We start from the raw sequence: 16814 nt of genomic DNA, 5'->3' as shown, positions 1-16814 counted from the left end.
CTTCTGCCTCCTCATGAAAGCCAACACTGTTCAGCTGCCCAACCTCGCCACAGCTGTGCCCAGCCCGCAGAGGGGAGACAGGACCGATGGCCCCAAGCTGGGGGACAAAGGCAGTCCTAATGCACCCTGCCCTCGCCCCAGGGAAGACTGAGCTGGGCACAGAAGGGTGAGAGAGACTGCACACAGCTAGGATTAACATGATTTATTTCATTATCAGTCTTACAAGTTGCCGAGGTTGGGCAAAGCCAGGATAGTGACTTAAATCCCAGGCACTTCTGTCGAGTGACAACCCGATTAGCAAGGCCCTGTTACTGAGCAGAGGGCAGTGGAGGGCACCCCAGGAACCACAGCACATGTAGCAATGTTAAAAACCCTTCCCAGAGGCACCGGGTGGGGCTTGGCCCATAACAGCCAGGGTCTACTGCATTGACTCTTAGTACCTACCAGCCCCCTTTAGCAGAGGCACAGAGTCCTCTAGCGGTACCAAGGAGGCAAGGGGCTGGGCAGACAGCGAGACTGAAGCTTTCCCACCGAGGCACTGTCTCTGGCCTTGATCTCCCCATCCACACAGCAGAGCTGCACCGCTGCAAGGATGGCAGCCGAGGCCCTTCCTGGGGTGAGACCTGTAGCCAGCCTGGGATGTGGCTGCTGTTTATTGTTTTCCTCCCTAGTTACCAAACTGTTACCTAGTTACAGTGTGAGGAGGTGGGGACAGGCACTTAGGACCAAAGGTGAGAGGTAAACCCCTTTTGTACCCTGGTAAACAGCTGTAGGCTTCCTGGGGCTACACTGATTTAGGAAATGGGCTCTAAGCCCAGGGATCCTCCCCTCTCAAATGCATCACTAGTCTTCCATGGCCATGGTGACCACCCTGTGCATAACATGCAGTACCGCGGTGTCTCCCTGCACTAGTCAGCTCTGCGCAGGGCGGTGGGCCTGGGGGAGTGGTAATGGAAGTGGGGCTCGGGGTCGTGGCTCTGTTCCAGGCCCAGCCTCGTCAGCTTTGGTCCTGGTTCCTGAAGGGCACCTACCACCCCCTTGTGTTGCGAGCTTGAGCATTAAGAGGGGAAGAGTGTGGGCAGGGAAAGAGGAGCAGTTATTTTTACAAGTTTTTAAAAAGTTACAGGAAGGTTAACTTTGAGTAAAAAAAAAAATCATGAAACAAAGATCAAGCAGAGGGGTGCTTCCCTTTCCTCCCCCTTCCCTTATAAAGAGTGAGGGGCACTCAGCTACCCAGACACTCAGATGATGGTGCAGGACTGAAAGGCGCCACCCTTGCGGCCACCGCGTGTGGGTACAGCCTTGCCCTTCCCGTAGTATCCAGTGAAGATGGCCCTGACCTCCATCTTTTTAGCCAGGCTCAGCAGCCAGCGCCCGCTGCCCAAGGAGTAGAGCTTGCCCCGGCTTAGCTCGCCCACCTCCTCACCACGGTTGCCCCCCTTCTCCTGCCGCACAATCTCTAGCAGGTCAATGCCCGTCTGCACAGCCTCCACGTCACCCGAGCAGCCCAGGGTGATGTGCGCACGGCTGCCCCGCGGCAGGCTGTCAGAAGGGGACAGCTTGTCCACGTCGTTTGGCCACAAGGCCAGCTCCTGCTCGCTCAGCTCCACTCGGGCTCCTGTCGTCTTGGGTGTCACGAAAAGGGCAGAGATGGTCAATGTGAAGGCCTTGCTATAAGACTTCTTCACCACCTACAGAGAGAGGACGAGAGGACTCAGCTAGAGGTGGCAATGTTGAGAGGGACAGCAACTGCCACCAGGCAGAGCTTGCAAACATGCACAACCCATGGGCAGGTGCTTGGAGGACATCCTTCCACTGACACTGACCAGGCTACTTGAAAAAGTGAAGATGCCAAAGAGACCAGACAGCAGGGGTGAGATGCCAGGCTTCCTGAGCTCAGGACCGGGCTCCCCACCCACTAGCTGCAGGGCTTATTCACCTGGAAGATGGGGCTGATGCCAGAACTTACCTCAGCGCAAGGGCTAAAGGAGGGCCCAGCAGAACAGTTTAGAAAAGCGACAGGCGCCTGGCAAGTGCTGTTTTGTCACTGCTACTCGGCTCACCTGGTAAAAGCCACCTTGGTATCCAGGCAATATCCTGGAGGGTGGTTGAGGTCAGAGATAAATGCCTTTGGTCCAAATCTGCTCCATACACTTTGGCTCACATCATACCCGATTCTCTGAGAAAGCCCATCTCTCCCATCTAACCATAAAAGCTCATAAAAGCAAAAGCTATTTTGTTCACAACTCCTTGTCCCAACACAGACTGCCTAGCGCATAACAGGTGCTTAATAAGTATTGCTAAGTGATGTGTGGTTAGAGCTGGTAGTGAAAGCAAAGCGTCAGTGTATTCATTCAGGCAGCTGTGGCGGGTGCTAGGGATACTGCTGGTAAAAACTGCTGCCCTCCGGTAGCTTCCTATCACGTGAAAGGAGACCAGTGAACAAACAAGTAAAATGGCTGCATTAACCTAGGCACAGAAGTTGGGGAGGTGGAGGGTCAGGGACAGCTTTGCTAAGAAGGTGACCTGAAGGAGGCTGGAGTCAGCCAGGCCCACCGGGGCACCAGGCCTGGTGGTTAATGATCCCATGTCAGAGGCTATGAGAAGACAAGGGCTGTGTGGCAGGGGAAGATCTGGGACCTTCAAAGCCAATAAGCCTCCCTTGTCCCTCGACATTTCCCACTCCAGGGCAAGGCCAAGGCCTCAGACTGGGAAGAGGGTCCTCAGATCACCAGGCCCCCTGGAGCAAGGAACTCCTAGCCTTTGGAACAGGCTTAGAGAAACCAGAGTAGGAGCTGCTGCCCACCAACATTCTCCACAAATCTGCAGAAGGAAAAGGCATTGGTGGGCGGGGCCTGGTGATGACTGAAGGCTGGCGGCACTGCCAGGCGGCCCGGAGAGGGCAGCTGAGGTCTGTACCACTAAGCCTGCAGAAGCACAAGCTGGCCAAGAGATGCTGTTTTTCCTGAGGCTGTCTGGTTTCTGCCGGTACCATCTCCAGAAGACCCCGTCCTCTCCCCACCTCAGTCAGGTGTCCCTTGGGAGCACTCACATCCTGCTGGGTGTACTCGTCTGCCCCAGCGGCCTTCCCGTAGTCACAGAACTTGGTTGTGCAGTGCAGCACACCCGGGGGTCTCTTCCCAAAGTAGGTGACGAGTTCAATCTTCTCCCTGGGCTCATCTCCAGAGACAACTGCAGGGAGAGAGAGTGGGGCAGTCAGGGCAGAAGAAGACATTGCAACATCTATCACCAAGACCACTGGAGAGCCAGAGGAAAAAAGTGGACACCAAGCATACATTTGCAATCCACTACAATTGAGGAACCCACTACCATTCATTCGCTGATCAAACTAATAGCAACTGTGGAGCTATAAAAAGGTGTTTGTTTAAATTCCCTGCTTTATGTTCTGCAGATTTTTACATTTCTTCCCCAGACCTGAAAACTAAGGCACTTTTAACAGTAGGCAGTATAAGCCAAGGAAATCTGTACTTCACCAGCAACACATCCGAAAAAAGGAGAAGCAGGTCATGAAAAATGGGGTAGAAAGAAGAAGTGGGAAACTATGTGGTAAAATGGAAGGAGCCAGAAAGAGCGTAATTAACATCCAGCCCACTTCCAAGCCATGTGACCTGGGGCAAGTGATTGACCCTTATCTGTCAATCAAACAAGTAGGGTGACCACACACCCCAGTTTTCCCAGGACCACCCAGGTAAACTATTCATCATGTCCCATTTTGCTTAGGCCACTTGGACAAGAAGCTACCTGGTCACTGTATTCGTAGGTATCTTGCAGGCTTGGTGAATGAGAGCCATGATGGGCCTGGTGCAGGAAGGGTCTTGGGAGATAATGGGATGATATTAGGTGGCTGGTAGTTTCGACGAGACTTGGGGTATCTGCAATTTCAATTTCCACACTCCAAGCCTTGTGGCTAGCTTCAGAATCACTGGGTTTTTCCTGTTTACTCCCAGAGTTGAGTCCCTGTGAGGATGTCTCACCCTCCACAGGGGAGGGAGACCTCTACTCAAGGCAGCCCTTGTTCACGGCCCATTACATTTCTCTCACTGTATCCTGGGCAGAAAGGTTCCAGTTTTTAATGGTAAAAGCAGCTTCAAGAGGCTGTCACTCTCCAGGGCAGAACCAGCTCTAACCAGGAGCCCTGCCTCGGGTGCTTCTGTCATAGGTAGAAGGCTCACACCTGCCTCCCAGGCAGGCACAACGGTTCTCTGGATCCCAGCATCCAAGTTTTAGGAGCTGAGAAAATAGTTCTCTAACATAGGCACAAATTACCTCCGAACAACACAAAGACACAGATGGGGATATTTCAACTATAAAGACAGTCTAAAATCAGGGGGAACTAGGAATGGGTTAAAAGAATGAATGGGTTAGTGAGTGATAACATCCCCAACAGACCACTGGAGAACGAGGGTCACCAGGGTCCTTCCCTACCCCAAACCTAACCTCTCACTGGAGCAAGCCGCCCTTGCCAGGAAAGAACTCTGGTCCAGCCCAACATGGGAAACCCCTGCTAGAGGTGACAGAGCCCAGGGCTCTCACTACGGCTTTGGGAAAAACCCACACCCCTCCTGGGCGTTTTTCCATCTGCAAAACGAGGGGCTGGACGGCGAGACTGTTCTCTGGAGCTGTGGGATGCCACAGGAGGTGCGCTGGGTAGCCCCAGGCCTGGGAACCATCCCCAGTGGTGTCACAACAGTCCTAGTTACAACTGTTTTGCAGCTTAGGATCCCACAGCACATTTTATTTTAGAAAATGACTTCTGCTAAAAATGAGTTTGGAAATATTGGGTCAGGTTCTCCCTCCAGTGTTCCATGAAATGGTGATGATGCTACGTGATTTGTTTTTCCCACTGCTAAGACGGGGTCAGTGGTTTAGATCCAGGCTGGGAGAGGGCAGTGGGGAGAGGAGGGCAGAAGGAAGGGTGCAGTGAGAGGGAAGGTACCTGGCAAACGCTTCTCCCATTTCCCACTGAGTGTCACCAGCCAAGGCTGCCTCTGCTGGGAGGGACCAGGTGAGCCTCACCTGCCCGCCCCTCAGTGCCTTAAGAACAATGGCCCTGTGCATGCATCACCCTATGCCCAGCAAGGGGAGCTTATGAACCAGGCTAACTGCCCCCAGCCCACCACCTACAGTGTCGTAGCTCCTTCTTGAAGGCCTTATGGTTGCCCAGCTCTTCCAGGAAGGTTTGGCCGGCTTTGCGGAGACTCTCAGAACTCTTCTTGGTCAGGAACCAGCCGAAGTAGAGTGGCAGGAAGTCCTTCTCCAGCCCAGGCTTCAGCTTCTTCAGGTCGTCGGCCGACAGCTGCCACTGGTTCTTCTCCTTGAGCTGGGCACAGTCCAGCCGCCACGCTGTCTTGGGCTCCACCAGCACCACCTGGTACTGGTACTGGTCAGCCATTTCAAAGAGCTGCTCCAGCCGCTCCCGCTCATGGTTGGTGTCATCCAGCACGAGGACTCGGATGTCCCGGCGGCAGTAGGCAGCCAGGTCCTCGTCCAGCTGCTTGTACTCCTCAGAGAAGGCTGCCCGAGAGCCGGGAGTGATCTTGTAAGCGTCGGCCGACACCATCTTGGTGCCATCCCGGTACCTGTCCACGATGACCCGGGCCAGCGTGGACTTGCCACTCCCAGGCAGGCCACGCAGGATGAAGAGTGTCTTGCACTCCTGCAGTGTGGCCACCGTCTCCTCGTCCTGCAGGAAGGGAAACTGCAGCTCTGGCTTGTCCTTGGCCCCTGAGGATGACATTTTTCGGAAGAAGATCTTGGGCAGGAACGTTTGGCTCTTTCGGGAGAAGCCTCTATTCTGTGTGGGGAGGGGAAGACAGATGTCAGCCAGGTCCCTCTGGGCCACCCTGCCAGCCTTGCCCCCTTGTCTCAGGCCTCGTTCTAACCAGGAACCCCTGCTCGGGGCACTTGGCTCTGAGTTACAGGTACCCCCAGTGCTGTGGGTGTCTTCCCAAGCTGTGGAGTGCTGGACCTCCTCTTCTTGGTCCTTGTGACCTGACAGCTTCTAGTTGTGCAGGATGGAGAGGGATGCTGGTCTGAGCTGCTCTAAACGCTTTCTTTCCTCTAGTGAGAGCTGTAACCTCAAGGATCACCCACTACTGCCCCCTTGAAAGGGAAACTGTGCTGGAAGTGAGGCAGAGGAGGGCCTGAAGCCTGCAGTCCTAGGGGCAGATCCTAACTTTATATTCCTGTCACCTATTAAGAATGATCCCTTTGGAGGTGGGGGGCTCTGTGTCTGGGCAAAGCCACAGCTGCCCTGGCTCTGAGTGTGCAGAGGAAGGTGGGGGTAGAGAAGGGTTACCCAAAGCCTCCCTTCCCCCAACAATGCCAGCAACAGATAATACTCTCTTGTCTGGGATGGGGGGACAATGGTCCCACAGAAGGGCTGTTGGGGGGCAGGGCAGGAGAGCGCCAAACAAAGGGCTCATTCACCATGCCTGCCACCTCCTCCTCTGTCCCAGGCCCCCCACAAAGTCGTGGTCTTTGTGCCTGCCCCAGGACCGGGCGATACAGGGCACCTGCGTCCAGACTGTAGCTCTGCCCACCTCTTTGCTGTGTGTCAGCAGCACCTCTCTGAGCCAGTCGTCTTCCTGCCTGCTAAAAGCCACAAGCAATAACAGTTTTTACTGTAAACTGCCTTCGCTAACCGAGAAGCTCCACCTCCCTCTAGCACTCTGAGAGCTCAGCTGTAGTTTTCTCAGACTAGGCCCTGGGAGGAGGAGGGCGTCGAATGCTCGCCCAGCGCGGGGCCCATAGTGCGCTGCCCCGACCCACTTGCTACCGGGGTCTGCCCCGAGACAGCAGCTTCTGCAGCCCAGTTCCCTTCCTCTAGTGCCGTCCCCACTCTCCCCGCGTTACTCCTACCTCAGGACCGGGCCGGACTGCCAAGAAAGCCCCAACTCCACTCCGGACCCTCGGGTCCTCATTTGCATGCCACTTCCTCCCCCCAAACCCCGCAGTACTGCCGTTTTCTATTAAGGTGCTACCCGGGGCCCGGTCCGCTACCTCCCCTCCCGCCTTCCAGCGCATGCTCACCATGATGAGGAGGGGGCGCCGCCGTCGCCGCCTTCGCAGCACTAGCTCTCCGGGGCCGCCCGCCTGCGCGGAGGGACACGGAGCCTAGCGGTGGCGCGAACCCTCACGGGGCCGCTTTACATAGGCCGGGGGCGGAGCGCGCGCGGGTGGGTGCGTGGGTACCCTCTGCGCAGGCGCGGCGGATCGAAACCCGAAACTGCCTTAGCGAGGGGAGGGAGCCGCCGTGCGTCCCGCAGGTGCGTCCGCCTGTCTTTCGAAGCATCTGTGCGACGGCCAGGGCTCGGGGTTATGAAGAGTAGGGCTTGTGCGGCTTCATTTTTCTTGTATGAGTTAATAATGAACGCCTTAAAGAGGAAGGCAGCCACCCTTCCCCAGACCTGCGCGGAGACTAGGTTGAGGCGAGAGGCATGCAAGTGCAAAGTTGAAATCTAAGGTTTGATATTTTACTCATCATGTCTTTGCATTAATTTTTTTATTTTTTACAATATCGCATTAAAGTATTGTTTCTCTTGCTTACTGAGTTTTTGGCCCTGCGTTCGTTAAGGGTTGCATCAGAAATACCTCATTTGCCTCCCTCTAGTTCAGCCCAGTCCCAGCCTAAAGTCAGACTCTGTTCCACCAGTCTCAACCCTTCTAGGAATTATGGAGATGGGACTAGGATGGCAATGGCCAAAGGGCGGATGAATAATGTAGTAAAATCCTAACTCATCCACTGAGGCAGCTGCTCAGTCGCCTCCTCAGTGAGGACACTAAAAGCTGGGGCGGATTTTCTGGAGCTTCCTGTGTACCAGGTGCTGTGCTAAGCACCCATATAATCCTCACATCAATCCCTGAGGCAGGTACTCCTTATACCAAGGAGGAAACAAGCTTGGGGAGCCTGGTTTACTTGACTGTACGGCTCCACTGTGGCGCAGGGGTGTCCAGCCGCAGCTCCTACTCCCGGCTGCTCCGTTCTTGGGCAGACATCTCCCTCCGGGCTCCTAGAGTTCCACCAGGGACTGCATACACTTCATTCTGCTTTCAAGGCTTAAGGGTTTACAAGTAGGTCTCCCTCACTGTGTGATGGCTGAGGCCGAACCATCTTTATTTCTTCCAGACAGCCTCCCACAGTGCCCTGCACACAGCAGGTACTCAGCAGGACGAACCAATGGCCAGCAGCTGGACACACATACCTCTACTCCCAGGCTTCTTTCCTTCTCTTTCCTCCCCGCTTTAAGCTTTCTGGGTTCTTTGGAGCTCACCTGTTTCTTCAGTCTCCTCAAACCCTTTCCTCTTAGCACCATGCTCATTTCTTTCATGAGGACCTTGGACAAGGCCTGGGGGAGAGAACCACTTTGGTCACACTCTAGGTCAGGCTTTGTTTGGGGGTCTGCGTGCTTCTCACCGAATCAGAGTAAGGGCAGAGTTCTGCTTGGAAAGTAGTACCCCATGCCTGCTCATTCATTCTCTAAGCCTCTTCTAAGAATGGATGGGGGTGAGGAGGCAAAATGACAGACTCAGTGTTTGTAAGACTGAAAGATGCATATTTAAAGGGAAAACAGTAATAGAGATGGAGATCGATCTGTGGGGCCCAGTCCACATTTCTTCCTTTTGGAGACAAATCTCAGCTTGAAGTTCCAGTTTAATAAGATCTCTCCATGGTCCCTGTGAACACCAGCCCCCTGATCCTAATGCTTAGTAATGATGGCTTCATTCACCTTCCCTTTCATCTTTTTCCATTTTTTCAGTATTTTCTGTTTTTTCCATTTCTCCTATTTCTCCCGATTCTGTTTTCCCAAGTTCTTCTGACTCTCTTCTGCCGGTTTCTGAAAGTCTCTTCTCAAGTCCTTCCGATTCGTTTGTGCTTAATTCTTCTGAGGGCTTTTGGTCCAGTTCTGAAGACCTCCTACAAATATCTCCTGATTCCCTTCTGCTCACTTCTGATAGTTTCTTGCCTCCTTCTCCCAATCTTACACCTACTTCTCCAGGCTGTCTTTTGGCAATGTCTCCTGAATGTCTCCCCATCATTGCCTCTTCTGTTCTCCTTAAGGAGCTGGCTTTTTCTGTTTCTCCTCTCTGCCTATCTTCTTCTTGTCTACCAGCTGTGATCCCCAGAGTTTCCTTAGACAAGTCATCTTCGATCTCTTTCTCACTCTCGATTTGCTCTGCTTCCCACTGCTTCATCACCTTTTCAGGTTCATCTTTCACCCTCGTTGTTTCTTTCTCCTTTGCCATCACTGCTGTACTATCCAACACAGTGGCATCTTCTGAAAAACAAGGGAAAGGAGGGAAGAAAGGTAAAAGTTTGTCTCTGGGCCTGGGGAACCCCAGCCTGTGGGGGCCTGTGCTTCTAAGAGACAGCATGCCTTTCCAAAAAGAGAAAGGGAATCATCATTTAGTGAGTGCCAGCCGTGTTCCCAGCACCGTGTGAGCGGCATAGATTATACCATTCAGTCGTCATAAAATTGCATAGTGTTAATGATTTGAGTTTGCAGTCCAGGGATCTGAGAATCTTAAAAGAGAAATCACACACAATGGTCACACTGCAAGTAAATAATTGACAGAGCCAGGATCTGAACCCAGTCAGCCCCCAGACCACATGCTTTCTTTTTCCCTACAAGAACTAGCACAGGTGCTGGGAAAGGACAGGGGTTTCTCTTCTCCAGCATCCTCATTCTGCATTTCTCCTTGTCCCTGGGAAACACATTCATCATCTATTGGGAGTTTCCCTGTAAAAACGTGAGCAGACTTGTTACCTGGAAGTTCAGATGGAGAGCTATTTTACAACCCAAGGGATCCTTGCTCCTTATTTTTACCAGCTACAGAGAGAAGTTACCAATCCCCTCCTGGGTCTCCCCCACGTTGTCTTCCTGGAAGCCCTTGTTTCTAAGACCTGTACCAGGGCTCTGGGTTCAGAGCAGGGAAAGGCCACCACTTGGCCGTGAAGACACATGCAATGCTGCCACCTGCTGTCAGGCTAGGGAAGTGCCCAGCACAGCCAAGGGAGGGAGGCTGCTTGGAGCATCTGCCATTTCCTGTTTCCCTGCTATGTCTCTTCACATTATTGCTCCTGTGGCTTCCGAGAGCAGCTCCAAGGGCATGTGGGGGCAGAGACAGATCTCTTAGGGGATCCAGCCACCACACAGGTAGGAACTGCATAATAAAGGGCTGTCACCTGGCTGCTGAGGAGCCCAGGAGTCCCACACCCAGATTCCGTCTGTGCCTGGATCCAAGAGGGCTTCAGCCTTGGTGCCTGGAAGAGGTTCTGTCCTCCCAGGAGCCCGGAGCCCCAGCCCTAGCTCACCTTCACTGTGATATGGCTGGAGTGAGGGCCCCCACGGAGGGGGCAGAGAGAAACAGTGTAGAACCAGGGGGAAAGCATGAGTTCCAGAGACTGAAAACCACTGTGAGTGAGCCTTTAACCCCTCTGCCTCCAACTGCCTTAAAGTCCAGCATATAATACTTATTTCATAGTGCTCTTGGAGGGATCAGATGAGTCGGTACCTATAAAGCTTAGAAGAGTGCATGGCACACAGGAAGCACTGAATGGAGATCAGTTTCTCTCGACACCCCCACCCCTCTGAGGCCCGGGATCTCAGCCACTTCCTCTTCCTCATTCCTTTCACAGGAGCCAGTCAGACAGCCTAGAGCCAGGGAAGGATCAAACTCCTCTTTACTCCTTGGATCCATTGGGAGAAAGAAGGTGGTAAGGCTAGACTGGCCAGCAAGAGCACAGCTGTGAGAGAGCCGCCTCTGTGGCTTAGCCCATCTCCAGGCCCTCTGCCCCCGCCCCGAAGCGCCCCACCGCTGGCCCCAAAGAGCAGCAGCCTGGAGCCTGGGAGGGTGTGGCTCGAGTCTGTGTGACCTGGGCAGATCAATAGGGCTTCAGGGCCCCCCTGCCAAACAGTACCTACCTCCGATGGTGGTGAGGATCGAGTGAAGTTATCCTGTCTGATGCTTAACCCAGTGTCTGGCAAGCCGTTAAGTGCCCCTCCCCGGGTAAGCTACTGTCACACTGCCTCCGTCTTTGCTCCTGCTAATCCTCGCTGGAAATGCCCTCCACCTTCCACCTCATACTTGGGAAACACTTGGGCATCTTTTGGGGCCGAAAGCAGATGACTGTCCCTCTCTGAAGGGTTCCCTACCTCCCCAGAGAACTGGGAACGCCCCCGTGTGGGCCCTCGCGGCAGAGCGCCACCCCCTGCTCAGCAGGCGCGGGTGCAGGAGACCCGGGTCCTGGCAATTCTAATTGTCTGGCCTTCCCCCTGGGCTGTGGACTTCTCCAGGGCAGGGGCCAAGCTTCTGGCTCCCTCAGATCTCACACACTCCTGGCGCGTGACAAGCGCTCAACAAGTATCTGACGAACCGATTGAAGAAATATGGGAGGAGGCTCTCAGGGCAGGCTGCGTGGGTTCTGACCCCACCACGGGTGGACAGCCTCTCTCTCCTGACTGCGGGAAAGGCTGGAGCTGCTGGCGGCACAGTAATCAGAACGTTCGGTGCGAGGAGCCAAGGAAAGTGCTGCGAGGACAGACGGGAGGGGAGCAGAAGATAGATTGTGAAGCTGCCGTCTTCGGGGCTCCAGGAACTCACCTTTCTCCTTATATTTGAGTATCTCCTTGTAGTCGGTTTTCTTCAGCTCTTCGATGATGCCCTTGTTGGCATCGTCCAAGGCCTGTGAGTGGCAGAGGAGCTAGTGAACTCGCTTAACCCTGGGTGACATCCATACCTGTCCTTTCCTCACCCAAGCCCCAACCCCAGGAGGCCGGGCTCTGTGCCTCCCACCCCCTGCTCGCCCCTCCTCTTTCTCCTGGTTCCTCTGAAGACTCCTGCCCTGAGGTTAACTGAAACTATGGACTTGGAATTCACACACTAAGTGGTATGAGAGATAAACAGCTGCAGGTAACTCAAACTCATTTCCCTCGGGTTCAGGCAGGTATAGGGATTTGTGTCTGTCTACTGATTCCCACCTTTCTACCTAAAGCTCCTCTTGGCTTCAGCCAATGTAAAGAGACAAAGCAAGCCCCTAAACCCTCAGCCAGGCAGCAAGCCATGGAGGGGACTCAGCCACACACCACAGGTGTGGATGGGGCTCGGGGCTGGCTCGCCTTCAGAGGGGCTGCCAGGGTGTCTGCAGGGTCCCCGGGGATCTGGAACTCAGCCTGTGAGCATCCTGAGAGCAACCCTGACCTCTTCATAGCAGCCCTCCCCACGACTTGCACGGGGCAGGGCACCACTGGCCTTGGGAACCATCTGCTGGTTCTGGACCACTGGGCCCAGATGTTCTTGTGCAGTGTCTCTGAGCCCTGTACACCTTCCAGCCAAGAGATGATAAGCCAGGAGGATGAAATGTCAGGGACCTGGTCCCATGAGAAGCCACTCAGGGCTGTGGGACCGTATGGCCTGACAGGCACTTCTCTCTGCCTCCAACTTTCAAAACTCTGCCCAGCCTCCAAGGTGACCTCAAACCCTCCTGGATGAGAACGGCCCTGCCCTGCTGCCCACTGGGGTTCTCACTCTGGCTCCCCTAGTCCCCATAGCACTGGTTGTGAACAAGGGGCTTGTGTTTAAACTTCCTGCTGACACCAGGTTTCCTGAGAGCCAGGACCACAGTCGTCACCTTTGGGACAGTGATAGAAGACTCTGGATCTGCACCACGTGGTACCCAGAGGCCACCCATGGCTATTGAGCACTTGAACCTTGGCTAGGGTGACTGAGGAACTGCCCTGTATATTTTACTTACTTTTATCTCCTTTCACTATTCCTTTTACTCTAACCCCAGGTGGCTAGCAGCTGACTGACCCAGTTCTGGGCAAGTGAGAGGCAACCACACAGATTTCATGTTTTCTCCTAAGGAGGTGCTGGCAATTTTCAAACTCTAAGTCCTAAAATTAATCGGGGAGATCGCAGCCAGCATGAAATAAAACAGAAAATAGAATAGAATAGGAAATATCGGTGTACATCGTAGAGGTAAATATGCTTTGTAAAACCTTTTTTTGTCTATTTTAAATAAAAATATGTGTATTGGTTTGCTCTATAAACTGCTGGCAGTAACAGACATTGGAAAGCCACTGCCGTACATAGACTGTGCCCTGCGGCTGGAGGTGATAAAAGCCCCTGGCTGAGGGGCCCAGGCCCCCCCCACCTCCGCCCATAGATGGCTGAGCAGAGCGGTGATGGTGGGGGTGGAGTGGGGGAGGGGAGGCTCACACTGATGATGGCCTGCTGCGCCTCGTTGTTATGAACCAGCTTCGCTCTCTCCAGGGCCTTCTCGAAGTTGTTCACGGCTGACTCGAAGTCTCTCAGCTTCACTGAAGAGCGGTGGGGGGGACACAGCACAGGTAGATTGTAACACTGTGTTGCATGATAGGCCACCCTGCAGGTACCAGGGGATCCTCCGGAGCATCCCTGGGCCTTGGGTGGCATCACTGGGCTGCCCAGCATCGCCACTTCTAGACATTCCTGGGCTGTCTCTCCACCAAGGACCAGCACCAGGGAAACTGAGCCTTAGATTTCAGGTGCAAAGGGGTCAGGGAAGGAAGGGGGTCTAGGCGAGGGGCCTGTGCCAACATCAACTCCCTCCCACCCCATCTTTAGATTGTTCCAGAAGAGGAAATCCATATTTCTTAAGTATTCACTCGGATTTCTTAAGAATACCACGGAGACCAAACAAAATATTGTAGGGCTGGATGTGACTGTGGGCCCCGGCTGGGACATCAGTGCCCACATTGGCACAATCTGAACACAGTCTGTGCTCACTCACCCAACCGACTGTTTACTGCTGGGGCTGGGCCAGGGATGCTGGCCTGATGGACTGACCGCCTGCCTTTGAAAAGAGCTTCATTTCAGGAAGGAAGGAGGAAGTGCTCTCTTGCCAGGGGCTGGAAACCCCATACACCCCATTCCTCACACCGCTGCTCCCTCTTACAACTGAGTACCCCAAGATCCACTCCCTCCCAAGAACTGCTCTGGGATCCCTGGGGAAAGTGTCTGTAAGTCAAACTGCAAAAAGCTAAAAAACAAATTTCTTCTATGTAGCAAAGGGAACTATATTCAGTATCTTGTAGTGACGTACAATGAAAAAGAATATGAAAACGAACATATGTATATATATGTATGACTGAAACATTATGCTGTACACAAGAAATTGACACATAACTGACTATACCTCAATAAAAATAAATACAAAAATGCAAAAAGTAATTCTACCTGTTCTGAAAGTATGTGGAGTAACAGTAAATGAGATCAATATACATTTTTTTTCAAATATACATTTGAAAAGGAGAGTCACAGTGTTCACTCAGAGACCACCTTGAACAAACGTCAGTTGTTGTCATTCTGACACTGCAGGTCTGCAGAGGAGTTATAACACTGATTCAAGGGAAACGTTAAAGATCATTCCTTTCGTTTTTAACTGAATCCGTAACCTCCAAGTTATCTTCTTTCTGGGAGCTGCTTTCCTCTTCTTTCTTCCCTCTGCATCCACAAATCCACTCATTTACTTCCACATTTTTGTTGAGCCATAAATTGGCTTTTCCAAGGAATTGTTTCTTATCATTGTTAGAAACACTTATGGGAAGTTGATGAGGGGGCAGGAAGGAAGAAATGAGCATTTCTGGAGCACTCACTATATACTACTTCCTGTTCTAAGTGCTGACACACTTAGGTATTACCTTCTTCACACCAAACCTCTAGGGACATACTATAATCTTCCCTATTTACAGAGGATGAAACTGAGGCTCAGAGTGGCACTTGCTAGGAGGGCACAGAGCCCAAGATCTGCCTGCTTTGCTGTGCTGGCTCTAGAAGCAAGTGGTTCCCCAGTGCCACGTTGGATTTTCCCACCCTAGAGTGGGAAAACTGAGATGGGCAGTGAATGGCCTGGTTCTCTAGGGGCCCTCAGGACCTGAGAAGACTCAGGACAGCATCAATGCTGAGACGTACCAAACGCCTCTCCTTCAACTTCTAGGATTACCTTCCTAAGAATGGAAAAGAGTTCTGGGAAAAGCTACAGTAACCACGTCTTCCCCACTTTGAAGCTTTCAAGGGGGTTTCTGTAGGTTTTTAGGAAAGAATCTATGATTTCTAACTAGGCCCCTGAGGCCCTGTGGGCCTGACTCCTCACTAGCCTTCTCCTTCCAGACTTTCCTGCCCCCAGGAGCTCCAGCCCACACAGGTCTCCTTCAGCTTCTTAAATCAGCCAGACTCCTGCCCACCTCCCTAAACGTGGCTCCTTTGGTTGGAAAGTTCTGCCCTCAGCTCTTGGAACAGCTAGTGCCTTCACAGTCTGAAAGTTTCTACTTCAGCTGAAAGCATTTCCTTTAAGATCAGGAACAAGACAAGGATGCCCACTCTTGCCACTTTTATTTCAATATAGCTTTGGAAGTCCCAGCCATAGCAATCAAAGAAAGAAATAAAAGGAATCCAAATTGGACGCGAAGAAGTAAAATTGTCACTGTTTGCAGATGACATGATACTATACGTAGAAAACCCTAAAGAAGCTACCAGAAAACTACTATAGTTCATCAATGAATTTGGTAAAGTTGCAGGATACAAAATTAATACACAGAAATAAGTTGCATTTTTATACACTAACAACAAAATAGCAGAAAAAGAAATTAAGGAAACAATCTAATTTACCATCACACCAAAAAGAATAAAATACCTAAAAATAAACCTACCCAAGAAGGCAAAAGTCCTGCACTCTGAAAAGTGTAAGACACTGATGAAAGAAATTGAATAAACAAATGAAAAGAAATACCATGTTCTTAGATTGGAATAATCAATATTGTTAAAATGGCCATACTACCTAAGGCAATATACAGATTCAATGCAATTCCTATCAAATTGCCAATGACATTTTTCACAGAGCTGGAACAAAAAATGTTAAAATTTGTAGGGAAACACAAAAGACCCTGAATAGCCAAAACAATCTTGAAAAAAAAGAACAGAACAAAGAGAATTGTGCTCCCTGACTTCAGACTGTACTACAAAGCTACAGTAATCAAAACAATATGGTACTGGCACAAATACAGACACATAGATCAATGGAACAGGATAGAAAGTCCAGAAATAAACCCATGCATGTATGATCAATTAATCTATGACAAAGGAGGCAAGATTATACAATGGAGAGAAGACAGTCTCTTCAATAAGTGGTGCTGGGAAAACTGGACAGCTACCTATTAAAGACTGAAATTAGAACATTCTCTAACACCATATACAAAAATAAACTCAAAATGGATTAAAGACCTAATGTAAAGCCAGATACTATAAAACTCCTAGAGGAAAACAGGCAGAACACTCTTGGACATAAATCACAGCAATATATTTTTTGAACCAGCTCCTAGAGTAATGGAAATGAAAGCAAAAATCAACAAATGGGATGAAATTGAACTTAAAAGTTTTTGCAAAGCTAAGGATACCATCATCAAAACAAGATGACAACCTACAGAATGGGAGAAAATATTTGCAGATGATGCGACCGACAAGGGATTAATTTCCAAAATATACAAACAGCTCACACACCTTAATATAAAAAAACCAAGTAATTCAATCAAAAATGGGCAGAAGACTTAAATAGACATCTCTCAAAAAAACATCCAGATGGCCAACAAGAACATGAAAAGATGCTCAACATCATTAATTGTTAGAGAAATGCAAATCAAAACTACAATGAGATATCACCTCACACCAGTCAGAATAGCCATCATTAAAAAGCCACGAACAATAAATGCTGGAGAGGGTGTGGAGAAAAAGGAACCCTCCTACACTGTTGGTGG

General features: G+C 51.4%; 2 protein-coding genes and 1 long non-coding RNA gene across 6 annotated transcripts in view; 1 reads left to right on the top strand and 2 right to left on the bottom strand.

The window, feature by feature from the left end:
* Nucleotides 1-187: 187 nt before the first annotated feature.
* On the bottom strand, nucleotides 188-7211 carry CNP (2',3'-cyclic nucleotide 3' phosphodiesterase). 2 transcript variants are annotated; one of them, XM_032457202.1, is made up of 5 exons: nucleotides 7054-7189; nucleotides 6564-6615; nucleotides 5146-5815; nucleotides 3053-3192; nucleotides 188-1691 (listed from the first exon to the last, which is right to left on the bottom strand). In XM_032457202.1, exons 3-5 carry the CDS (start codon nucleotides 5756-5758, stop codon nucleotides 1242-1244), a joined length of 1203 nt encoding a protein of 400 aa, XP_032313093.1. In that variant the 5' UTR covers nucleotides 5759-5815; nucleotides 6564-6615; nucleotides 7054-7189; the 3' UTR covers nucleotides 188-1241. The 2 variants fall into 2 exon arrangements, with proteins under 2 accessions (XP_032313093.1, XP_006183382.2); XM_006183320.3 differs by lacking the exon at nucleotides 6564-6615 and having other exon boundaries at nucleotides 7054-7211.
* LOC116656771 lies at nucleotides 4193-10767 on the top strand. Its single transcript, XR_004311702.1, has 3 exons — nucleotides 4193-4434; nucleotides 10530-10532; nucleotides 10758-10767. It is a non-coding gene; the product is annotated as an uncharacterized LOC116656771 (long non-coding RNA).
* Nucleotides 8121-16814, bottom strand: part of TTC25 (tetratricopeptide repeat domain 25) — a 29501-nt gene continuing 20807 nt past the window's right edge. For 2 of the 3 annotated variants that reach the window (XM_006183331.3, XM_014558076.2), the window contains 3 exons: nucleotides 13243-13343; nucleotides 11626-11707; nucleotides 8121-9299 (listed from right to left, as the gene is read on the bottom strand). In XM_006183331.3, coding sequence (XP_006183393.1) covers nucleotides 8743-9299; nucleotides 11626-11707; nucleotides 13243-13343 — 740 coding nt within the window. In that variant the 3' untranslated portion in view covers nucleotides 8121-8742. The remainder of the gene's footprint in view (nucleotides 9300-11625; nucleotides 11708-13242; nucleotides 13344-16814) is intronic. The other variant, XM_014558075.2, reaches the window with a different exon arrangement.

The sequence above is a fragment of the Camelus ferus genome, chromosome 16, assembly GCF_009834535.1.
Source record: "Camelus ferus isolate YT-003-E chromosome 16, BCGSAC_Cfer_1.0, whole genome shotgun sequence".
NCBI lineage: Eukaryota > Metazoa > Chordata > Mammalia > Artiodactyla > Camelidae > Camelus > Camelus ferus.
This window is presented reverse-complemented; position numbering and strand designations above follow the sequence as displayed.